At 36.8% G+C, this 12,015-nt stretch overlaps 1 protein-coding gene across 1 annotated transcript in view; it reads right to left on the bottom strand.

Annotated features, from left to right (window-relative positions):
- The window catches only part of CADPS2 (calcium dependent secretion activator 2), a 277,107-nt gene that overhangs the window by 152,920 nt on the left and 112,172 nt on the right, over positions 1-12,015 (bottom strand). The window contains exons 5-6 of the mRNA XM_030447170.1: positions 11,474-11,710; positions 8,705-8,826 (exon numbers count right to left, since the gene is read on the bottom strand). Coding sequence (XP_030303030.1) covers positions 8,705-8,826; positions 11,474-11,710 — 359 coding nt within the window. The remainder of the gene's footprint in view (positions 1-8,704; positions 8,827-11,473; positions 11,711-12,015) is intronic.

Raw genomic sequence — 12,015 nt, 5'->3', positions numbered from 1 at the left:
CAACTATGTAAAAACATTCACTTAGACTTCCTACACTGAAAATGAGAACAGTACACTCTACAAGTTATTATGACAAGTTATTGTCATAAAAAAACATCAAACAGTACAAATTAATTATTATTTAGTCTTGCCTTCCCATCTCATTTTCAATGCAGGCAAGCAAGCCAAGTCAGGGTGAAGGTTTTCAAAGGTGTGACACCCTGCCAGGTGTGGGGAACCATTGCTGTATATTGTGTGAAGAATATGTAACAGGTGTTGACCTGTTTTCTGCCAAGTTTCAAATCCAGACAGGGGCTGGCCAGTGGACAAAAGGCACAAAAGGGTAATTTATGCTCTCACAGTTTCAACATGCACATTTACTTCACTTTTCCATTGAAAACAATAATTATCAATCCATCGCAACACTGCTAAAAGTTACAAATCCTGGTTCATGTTATTTGTATGCACTTTAAGTCTTCAAAAGGTTATATAAATTCTGATAAATTCATATTGTGTAAATGTCGATAAACTGACAGTACCTTGTAGAAGCAGAGAGATGTTGGCATTCCACTCTAAAGATTTGGGAAAACAAACAACACAATAGACTGACCTATCTGAGCCTGCACAGTATGTTAGAGGAGACTTAGGAATCAAATCAGAAAATGTCAATATTACATCTGGTATCATACCACTTCTCTTTTGTTCCGAACCCCCTTTTACTCCTCTTTTTGACTCCTACTGTTCTCATCAGCTGTCCACATTATCCTGCCTTTGTTTTGGCTGTCCTCCTACACTCAATCTGCTGGTATGGCTTTCAAGTAGGAACATAAACCTCTAGATTCACACCTTGTATGCTAAATAGGTATTAAGACATTTAAAGACCTATTGTTTCTTTTCTTCATCTGTTCAGTGGACTATTCTGTGTTCTAAAAATTTTGGACCACTTGACACTTTTCAGGATCAATGCATATATTAACACTTTGACAGCAGAGAAAAGTCTGACCCTGGTGGGGTGAAAAACAATTTTATGAATGTCATGAGCATTTGCAATGTACGAAGTATTCTTAGCCTGAATAGGGAGCAAAAGCAAAAACTCATTTCTTTTAAGCCCTTTGCCTCTATCTTTCTCTTCACCCAAAACAAGTAACCAAAACTAAACAAAACCATAAAATTCATTCCAATTCAAACACTGCATCTAGTAAAAGTTTAGCAGTTATTCTGACTGTGCCTGTCTTATACTGCTTGCACCAAAAATAAGCAAGATTTTTGAAGATCTCTTCAAACCAGGACAGCAGAAGGATAAACTTTGAAAATTTAAAATTGGAAACGCTGATCATAAAAAAATTTAAGATAAATCAAAAGGAACTGTTTACGTGTCAGATATTGCCCACAAAAATATCATTCAGTTATCCAAAAACAAGTTGGGAATAGATCACTTTGAATGACAGATTTCAGACCCACTCAACCAGAGTATTCCAGGACACTGGAGGTAAAATTTGAGGTAAGCTTTCCCAACACCATCTGTTTTTTTTGACAGACCACCATCCCTCTCTTTGATACCTTATGGGCAGATGTTTGCCATCTTTGCCTTCACTTTGACCCAGACAGAGACCATGTAGCTATATTAGTGTGAGGCTTAGCCTGATCCAAAACATTTTTCCTCTAAGCAAGATTTAATTGGTTTTGGCTCAACACCACACTATTCATCACAGAATGCCTTCCAGTTTGAAGTTGGATCACGCATCTATAGATGTTTTAGTGCAATGTTAGAGAACACTTATGTCTGTGTGCAAAATATTAGTCACATTTGTTGGGGGTTAGGTGGGAATGAGAATAGAAACATATATCATGTGCACTAAGCAGTGTGTAAACAGTCTTACTCCAAGCACTGACAGTTATAGTGTAAGGGATAACAGTGTGACATGCATCTTTGAGCCCCAAAGTTTCCATAACACATTATGCAATTGAACTGGTGAGAGTCTTGCAAGAGACATATAATGTTATTATACACAGTAAAAGACAACAGTCACACCAAAAGAACCGTTCTTTCAAGCAAGGACACTAGATGAGGAGGGTTAATATCAGGGCTCTTAAGAGAGGACCTGTTAACTGTAAAGCCTTCGTCCCATTGGCTTTCTGCCTGGGATCTCAGGTTGGAGACCAATGTCTGCACTGAAGCAGTGCCCCAAAGCTGCAGTCCTCAGAGATGCAAACATCACACCAGGGCAGGAATCCTGCTTGCTTTCAGTAAATTATTAGCATGCTGAGCACACAGGAGCAATCCACCAACCAGGATTTATCCAGAACAATCAAAAAGATAAGGTGAAGAAAATTAAAAAATATATGCCCTGGTGGCAGAAGGATTATGTTTCTTGCTAAGTAGTCAAATAGCACAGAGATTATGACCAACTTCAATTATTTCCTTCTTCCTCTCATCCCCATTTCTTCCCAGCCACATTTGTCCTGATCTGACAAGTGAACATACCCTTCTAACAGCAGTGGTTTTCACAAGTCCCTTGGGTAGAAGGGAAGAATGAGAGAATGTTTTGGGAGTTAATCACAGAAACACTGTAAAAAATTAGGCTGGAAGGAAACTGGAGGTCATCTAGTTCAAAACCTGCTCAGAGAAAGGCAAGTTAAAATCAGATTGCTCAGGTTGAGTTTCAAATTTAGTACTAGATCCTGTATGTAATTCATACTTCTTTGTATTGTGGTAGGTGAAAAAACTCTTTGATAATATAAAATAGTAATAAATGACAGAACATAGCATAGAAACTTACTTTTTTTAGAAATCCCATCTTTTCCTCATGGATATGATATTGGTCTTTATATCTGAGATGATTTGGTATCATTTCCCTCTTTTAAAGGGACAAGCAATTGATAGGCATCAAGAATAACTGAATAAAATTGTCATGTAATTTTTCAGCTGAATCCAAAATCTTTATGTGAAACTCTTCCATCATTAATCCAGAACACAGGTTAGGATAAATGTGTAATTTTTTTAAGGTAATTCCTTCCACCTTATTTTGTGAATTGCTTTAATCGTGACAATCAAAAAAAGACTTACTGACATATGACAAGACGAAAACCATGATGGAATTTATCCTTTAAAGATATAAAACTTTATCTGAGTGCAAATTCTAACAATCATTATGCAACACAATTAAACCTGCTTTATGAAAGCAAACACACTTTGCTCCCCATCACAACCCTTATCCCACGGGGCTCCCCTAAATTCCAAAATACATATTAAAGGATCACACTCACTTTCACCAAGTTTTCAACGTTGTCCACATCAACATAATTATGTCTCTCAGGCTTTAGCCTTTGAAATGATCTTGCTAATAATACACAGACATCTTCTAACATACAACTTCACTTTGGTACATGTTGCATAAACTATGCTTTAAAGAAAGCAAGTCTATATGTTAAAAGAGGGCTGAACAACTGTATTGGTTATACTGTCTAAGACCAATACAGATTTCACTGCACTTCTCTGCAAGTAAAAAACTTCCAGAGGTAATACTCAAAGAACAGATGAAATCCATTAAGTAAAATATTCTGTTCAAGAAGCTAATTCCTAAAGAGGATTTATTCTCAGAAGATATGATAGGAAGCATATAAACAACAAGCTAAGCACAGTTAGAACAGGCACTATGAAACTGCTATCTCATTATTCATCTAAAAATCCCATGTGCAAATACACTCATTTCAAAACTATCCAGACAAACAATGGAAAAAACCCTCACACCCTAAGAAGAGTTGGTTAGCTTGTCAGCAAGAGAATAGTTTGATTACTGCCTATCTGATCAACAAACATCGTGTTTCAGTCTTTCTCCCTATGTTTAGTCTCTAGTGCTATCCTTAACACTTACGAGGCAGGGAGAACATTTTCATTATACTTTTCCTCCTATGCAAGAGCAATGACATGGATTCCTACACATGTAAATAACGTAAGGATTGATTGCTGAAAGCTAAAAGTATAATTAAAGTTTTACTGACCAAAATTAACCATATTTATGCAGATGTACTAGATACAGAACTGTGGCAAGAGTATGCATGCCTTCTCTTTGATAACATACTGCTGTGCAACCACAAGTTAGGTAGCACTTGTAGGTATGATCATCTCTTTGTTTCCTTTAATGAAAAATAAAAAAAGGAAATCTGCAGAGACTATGATGAGGAAAGCTAGCTGATGCTTGGAACATGATTGTCACCAGTTATAAATGTTCTCTTCTTTTTCCCTTCAGAAATGTCATCTTCAGCCATATCCTTGAAACAGCTTATTAAAAATATTTTTCATGAGTAAACATGCTGCTCAAGGAAGTTTTAAATTTTAGAAATTAAGCTTTTTTTTTTCCTTTTTTTAAAACTCTATAATCTTTTTCCTAAGTAAGTTTTACAAATCCACAAGTACTCATATTTCAAATTCTCTGTAGAATTAATGATTGTAAAATATTGAATAAAAATAATGTGAGCAGCATTTTTTTTATTTGTGCAGTCATGACAGAGATTCCTCTGCCTCCTCTGGTCAGACATTTAATGATGCATTCTTCACACACTTCCAACATATAGTACCCTTTTTTATAAGGTTATGCAATCACTGGCAGCAAAATAAGATCATCTTATTTCTTCTTTACGTGAAGAATATCCTGTCCCCATTAAAATTTTCTCATCACACAAGATATGATCTTTTACTATTGCATAAATATATGAGAACAGAATGTCACTGTAGTGATAAGAGATAGCATATTCCAATCCTGTATCTTTAGGCATGATTATACATACCCAAGAAACCACATTTAGTACTCGGAACGAGTAAAATTCAATGTTAAGAAAACATGTAGACATCAGACTCCAGAAGATTAAAAACTAAGCCTCATCAGTAACATTCAAAGAATGAAATTAGCACTGGATTTTGCAAGATGAGCCCCCTGTGGTATCACAGCAACAAAGTTATGCAAAACTTCACATAACTGAAGGGTTCCTCTGAAGGCTCTGCTTACTGATCTCTGGCAGAAAAGGTCACAGGCTATGTTGGAGGGATTTTCAGCAGGGCTAAAAGGCAGGAAACAGTTGGAAGGACTGAAGAAATAATTCACTGGCAGTCATAAAATTTTTATAGGGTTTTCATGTGAAGCTGTATAAATGAACTGTTTATAAAATTATCTAAGACTTAAGCTCAGTCAAACTATAGCATTTGCATTTCAGAATGATCACTAACTGCTCAGTAATGCATACATAATCAGTGCTTTATTTATCTTATTAAAGAAGGAAATGAAGCACTTCAACATAAACTTACAAAATAATTATTCAAAGAGGGAAAAAGTAGACACAGGGGTTAAGAGTAGTAAGAAATCAGAAAAAAAAAATCTTGCTGTTCAGCTGTCAATGCTTTCCTCTCCGGGACTCCAATCGCATCTTTCGCCTCTAAGAAACCATTTTTTCTCATCTCCTTATTATGTTTATAGGAGCATTCCAGAATTCAGTAAAATACTTAAAAACATATTTATAAAAAGAATTGAGAAAATATTCTGCATTTTGGAATAATGGTTAAATCCTGAATTAAGCCTTCACTTGACTCATACTTTCATTGATCTCCATTCTAAGGTCACACTGGCTTGCAGTCCATTTTGAAGCACTTATCAAAGTATCTCAATTTCTCCTTTTTCACTGTCAAACCTTTTGAAACTTCTGACTGGGGAGCAGCATTGCACTGCATATACTGATGTTTCACAAATGAAAAAATAGACATAAATAATTCTTTATACAGCTCCTTTTCAATGTAGCTACCAGTTCAAAATGATAAACCAACTACAGAAAACATGTGTGACAAGCACATGATTTGGAGCTCTTGCCAGCACTCTCCCACAGAAGGCTGGTGATAATATTCACTTTTCATCACTGTCTCATTCTATGCTTAGCATGAGAGCTTTACTACACTTTTCGAGCTACATGTCCTATATAAAATTTGAAGTTATGTTCCCATTTATCTGGGATTTGTCAGTGCAAATGTTACTGCTAGTGATTTGAAGAATTGAGCTCAACTACAGCTCTTGATTTTTTTTATTTATATTTTTTTTGCAATAAGTTTTGTGTTTTCCCCTCCAGCCTCTCTGACTATTTTCTTTCATATCAGAATGAAAGTACTGAAAATTATCACAGTAAGAAGCCAGCTACAGCAGCAGGCAAAGTAGGCACTAGCCTAGGGTAGCTGACAGCTTGGGTTTTTTATCAGAAAAAGGATGGACTGGCTGTGCTTTCTCAGCTGTTCACCGGCCACTGTTCACATGACAGCCCCTTGCTGCTGAAGGACTGAGTGGGAAAGGAGACATCTCTCTTCCCACTAGTATCAAAACTAACATCTACAGGAGCAGAAAGTCACTTCTGTTGCCTTCTCATACCTCCTCTTTGCAGGAGAACGTCCAACCCTTCACCCAGTGACTGAGCCCCCATCATCCCAGCAGGTCACTATCACACAATAATGATGAGTACTGGGAGAAGCAGGAGGAGGCAGGTGACTGCATGGAGCAAGAGATGTGTTGGTCATAAAAGTAAAAAACATCTTCCTAAGCTTTAGAAGGACTGAACACAGATTAAGTGTTTTGAAATTTGAGTGACTTCTTCCTGCCTGTAACAGTACTCTGTAAACTCTTCTCTACCAGAACAATTTTCTGGTTAAACTCTGCCAAGTCCTCTTAGTTTCTTCTATCAACAACAACAATAACAATAACAAAACCCAATACTGCTAGCATCAAGGAAACCTGATTTGGCTCTAACAGAAAAATTAAACTGGAATAAAGAACCTCCTATTTCACAGGTAGATTCCTTCATCTTCTTTACGGTTTCCCCATAATTTTCATATTTGTCTAATGTAATATCCTCCTCTACTGCCCTAAACTAAATCTTTATATATGCTCACAAACTGTATATGCTTATAATCATACTGTATCCCAAACTCTCATCATTACCCTTTCCAGAAAACAAACAAACAAACAAAAAAGAAACAGAAAAGAGTAAAGCTCAGAAAAGCAAAAGAACTCAATCAATTTCAGAGTTTTATCAGCCATGCCCCTTCGTGTTATGTTTTGTAGGAGAGCAGGTCAGCAGCACCAGTAACTTCCATTCTGTCTTTCCAACGTTCGGTTCAGGGCATCTCTCATTCTCTTCCAAAAGGTGTATAATTTTTGTCCATACAAATCCACCTGAATTTTTTTCATACCATAAACACTTCTATGGAATAGCCCATAACCTGTCTTTCTTCCATATTCAATCAACTTGAACCTGTTGAGCCTGAAATCCACTTCATTAGTTGGTAAGCTCAGAGCAGGTCCTAATTCTACCCCGTTTGCTAGAAATACTTCTGTTTTTCTCCTGCTTGACTAGACTTTTCACAAAGTTTCTATTTTGACAGGCAGGAAATTCAATTAATCTGCTATTAAATTTTACCAGATGTATCTACACACAATGTATATAATAAGTAAACATTAACTGGCCATGAAGCATCTCTACCATGTTTGTCCCACGTCTTTAGAATTCTACAAAGCACAATATGTTACAGGAGTAGGCTGCTGGCTTACTTGCCAGTGAATTTTTCTGCAATTAGGAGAAACTCCACCAAATTAGATTTCCTCCTTCTCCCAGACCCAGAAGGGGCAGTAAAACTCTGTACTTATAATTTTGCCAAATAAAAGTCACTATTTGTGGCTTGAATGGAACAGAAACTACTATTCCAACTCAGTTGAAGATGTTTTTTCAGACTCTGTAACAACAGCAATATTTAAATTGTTTTTCACAAGGCACACTATGGTGCCAGTAAAACCCCAGCAGGCTCTCTGAGCAGTTATCTACAAAAGATTCCAAATGACATTTTAGCAGAGAGAAAAGTGTAAAGTTGGTGTGTAAGGTCAAACAAATCAACCAAAAAACACAATTCATTTTCTTCCTCTCTGTCATCCTGACTGGTTCAGCTACAGATAGCATGATGTTATCCCCCTCCAAGTCAGTTTGCTGACATCCTCCCTCAAAAATTAATTGAAAAAAGTAGTTCCTATAATATAAAATGGAATAGGCTCAGCAGGTGAGCAAGCTTTGTCAAGACTGATTACTGAGTATTGATTTTCTACCAGTTGTACAAGTTGCACTCCAGAAGGCCACCTGCACATTAACCTAGAATACATAAAATCACCTCAGGCTATATCTATCAAGAAGTTGTTTTCAGAGGATGAAGGTAAGCACACAAAGCTTTTCCTAACACATACATTCAAAAGCATTTATTTGGACAGCATTAACACTTTGCACTTACTTCACCATAGAATTGGCTGGGTTGGAAGGGACCTCAGAGATCATTGAGTCCAACCCTTTTACCACCGTTGCGGTTGCTAGACTATGGCACTGAGTGCCACATCCAGTCTCTTTTTAAATATCTCCAGGGATGGAGAATCCACTACTTCCCTGGGCAGCCCATTCCAATGCCGGATCACTCTCTCCGTAAAGAAATTCTTTCTAATATCTAACCTAAATTTCCCCTGGCACAACTTAAGACCATAAATAACTATTACTTCTATTTTCATTTTCCACAAAGAATTTAAGAAAACTACCCAGGAAAGAACTTCATATAATTTAGTGCTAACTTAATCGTAATGACTGGATAGATTCCTAGTTAGATTTTCCCATGAAAATGAAGGAAAGATGTGCTGAATGCAGCAACAGCAGAGCAGCTTACTGTGGCCTGGAAGCTTCTGCTTGGTCTGTCTGAAGCTTCTCACCCCCTTCCACTTCCATGGTGCAGTAGACAATTCGATTGGGAGCAACTGACTTTAAACCTTGCACCTCCATTATAACAATCTGAGGGGGAAAAAGCAAATAGTTTATAGTTCAGAAAACATAATACATCACAGCTATTGCAGTATTACCTCCCAATGCAGGTAAAAAAACCCCAGCAAAACCCCAAAATCCCCAAACTCCACTCAGTCAAATCTTCATAGACACAAGTAAAGTTTTATTTCGATTTCTTTTTCCACTTCTCAACAACGTATAGTAGGAATTTAAATTTTTGCTTGGTTTTTACTTGGAGAAAGACCAAAAATTCACTCTCACCACAATTTAAATGTTACTAATTGAATTTGAGACTGACGTCTAAGTACAGTACTAAATCTTGACACATGAGGAAAGCTACCTTTGAAACAGCCACATAGAACAAATAGATTCCTAAATCAGATTGTAAACAAGACAAGTACAATGATCACATCTTGAAAAGTTAATTACGGGGGTGTGACACTGGAGGTTGTAAACCCTTGAATCTCAGAAGAGCTCTGGTGGTGTGCTGAGCACGAGGCAGGTCAGAGCATCACTTTCAGCAGCTTTAATTTTTTTTCCTCACAACCCACTCCTTTTGCTTCTCTCAGCTCAGTGCTTGTAGTCAGGTTCAGCATGCATAAAGGGCCGGGTGGGAAAAGAAATGGAAAAAGGCATCTCTACCAGCTGCACCTTGAGAAATTTCCTTACCAAGGAACTTCTGAGCTTGGCAGATCACACAGATTTCAGCTTCTCTGAACTACTCAGTTACAGCTCAGCAGAGCCACATGCAGTCCTACTTCAAATGTTCTCCATCTTCTGGAAACATTAGATTTTTTAAGTGTGTGAAATTATTGGAATTTGTACACTTCATATGTTTCTAATTCAAAGAAGGTTTGAGAAGAAAGCCAGGTTTTCCTGCTTGCTTTGGAAAAGCTGCTTTCCTGTCCAGCCCTATCAGGACCTATGTGAAGAAACTGGGAAACAAAAAGTCCATTTAAACAGCAGAGAAGCTGTCCTCAACTACTACAGATGAAAACCATTATTTGTTTGATTGTATTAAAGGTGACAAAAAGAATCATTAATTTTGCTATCATTAGGCAACTGGTTTCTTAGGTCAGCAATCAACTACTGAACTATTTTGTTATTAACCTGTTTGCCTGTTTATTTCAATAAATTAAGCCAGACTTAGCGGCAAAATCCCCTGTACTTTAAAACTCTCAAAACCTTAGTAATAGATTTTAAATAGTTTTTAAATTGCTAGCTTGCTAATATCATGGGGAGCTGACAGCCACTGATTTAGAAGATTCTTACATTACTAATAAATTATCAATAGTGACTATTACACTTTATAAATAATAACTAATTTAGGGGGAATGGCATAATCATCTCTCCACTTTCTGTGGTCAAGGAATTCAGGTAGGTATCAAAGTCATCAATAATTACTGACAGACTGCACTAGAGATCCTTCTAGATGATACTGCCTATACAGTGTCTCCACATGCCAAATGCATCCTTGTTGGACTCAGACTTCTTCTTTATTTATTTTTATGTTGACACTTCTTTGCCTGTTTTTTCCAATTTAATTGCATAGTACATTTGTCTTTGGTAGCAATTCTGGACACCAGCAAAGGAAAAAAACCTGGCATGTCATTAGGAAGGAAACTGTCACTACCTGATTTACTAGCTCATTAGCTGATAAACTACTTCCTAAGTTTCTCCCAATACTTTGATAATTTATTTATTTATTTTACAAGTCTCTGCAAACAGCCTATTTGAGGAAACATCCAACTTGCAAAAACAGTCACTGTTGGTTTGCAGGCACATGCTGGGGTGTCTCTTAGCCAGGAAGATTCTGACCAGAACATTATAAATGTAATTAATATCTCTTGCTGTAACTGTATGCAGTGACAGCACGAACCCCAACTACTTTCCTCCCTGCCAAGAAGTTTTCATCAAGTTCTTATATTCTCCCCTACTAATTAGATTTCCTGTAGATTCCCTGTTCATTCATGTGCCTGTGTAGTAGCATCCAAGTGGGGATTTTGCTGGTCACCTATAATTTAGTAAAGTCACAACACAAAAGACACTCTGGTAATTATGATTCTGTAATTTCCTTTTGCTATGCTCATTTGTGGAACTGGACCCGAGGTATGATGCTGCCATTGGATGCGTTTATTACAGAAACGTTTAATACAGAAACTGTATTTCTGGCTTGCTCCTGAAGTCTGTTGAGCTCTATTTGGGTTAGGGTTGCACCCTTTTAGACCAGACTTCCTGCATCATCTCAGTAAAGGTGAGCTAGATTCTTGAGGAAAATCTAGAAATTTTTTTGAGATCTGCTATAACCACCAATAATTCTTTTTCTCCAATTTTTTTTAGTATCTAAATGTTTTCACTGAGAAAACACAACTTGTCTGTAAAATTCTATGAAAGATTTTGTGATAATAACAGTGTTTCATTAGTACATATACTTAGGTATTTAGTGTACTGGAATCCATTCAAAGCTGGTTTTGTGTGGGAGATTCAACTGCCCACATTGCTGTGTGGGCCCAAATGCAACTACTGCAGGCAAGAGAAAAATACATCATACAGTTGGATTCTAACTCCTCATTATCAAAGAGGTAATGATTAATTTGCTTCTTTAACATAAAATTTTAAAATTACCAAAGAAGGACTAATAAGAATACGTTATTACCTCTAATGTGAAGGAGAGGACCACATCAGACTTTGACAACTGAACCTCATTTTCATCTCCAATGTCCAAGAACGCAGAATTCTGTGACCGCTTTAACTTCTGCAGTTTAAATTCTGGTCCACCTTTAGAGACTGGAAGACTTTCCAAATTTGCCATCAGCAAATTCACTGAAGATCTCAACTCTTCAATGTACATGTTCTCCATTTCTCTTGTTATGAATTTTGGGAATTTTCTTTCCTTGAAAGACATATTTTAAAAGTTAGGGAGGGAAAAAAAAAATCGTTGCACATTATACTTTATGCTAATTTACTGATTTGCTCTAAGATATATTTAATAAAAGCCCTAATTCCAGTGTCTACCTATTTTTGTATCTTCCAAACAGTAATGGGAAAGTGAAACCCATTCCATTAATCCAGTTAAGTTTGACGAGAGGAAATGTAATTTGAATTGAGAATTCTATCATATTCCTCAAATATAGTAGATAAAATCTCTTTGAACACATTAAAAAAACAAAGTAGGGGGTATTTGTAAAAACAGAACCT

This window comes from Calypte anna, chromosome 1 (genome assembly GCF_003957555.1).
Source record: "Calypte anna isolate BGI_N300 chromosome 1, bCalAnn1_v1.p, whole genome shotgun sequence".
NCBI classification, from domain to species: Eukaryota; Metazoa; Chordata; class Aves; order Apodiformes; family Trochilidae; genus Calypte; species Calypte anna.
The sequence above is the reverse complement of the archived record's forward strand: the minus strand, read 5'-3'. Positions and strand labels throughout refer to the sequence as shown.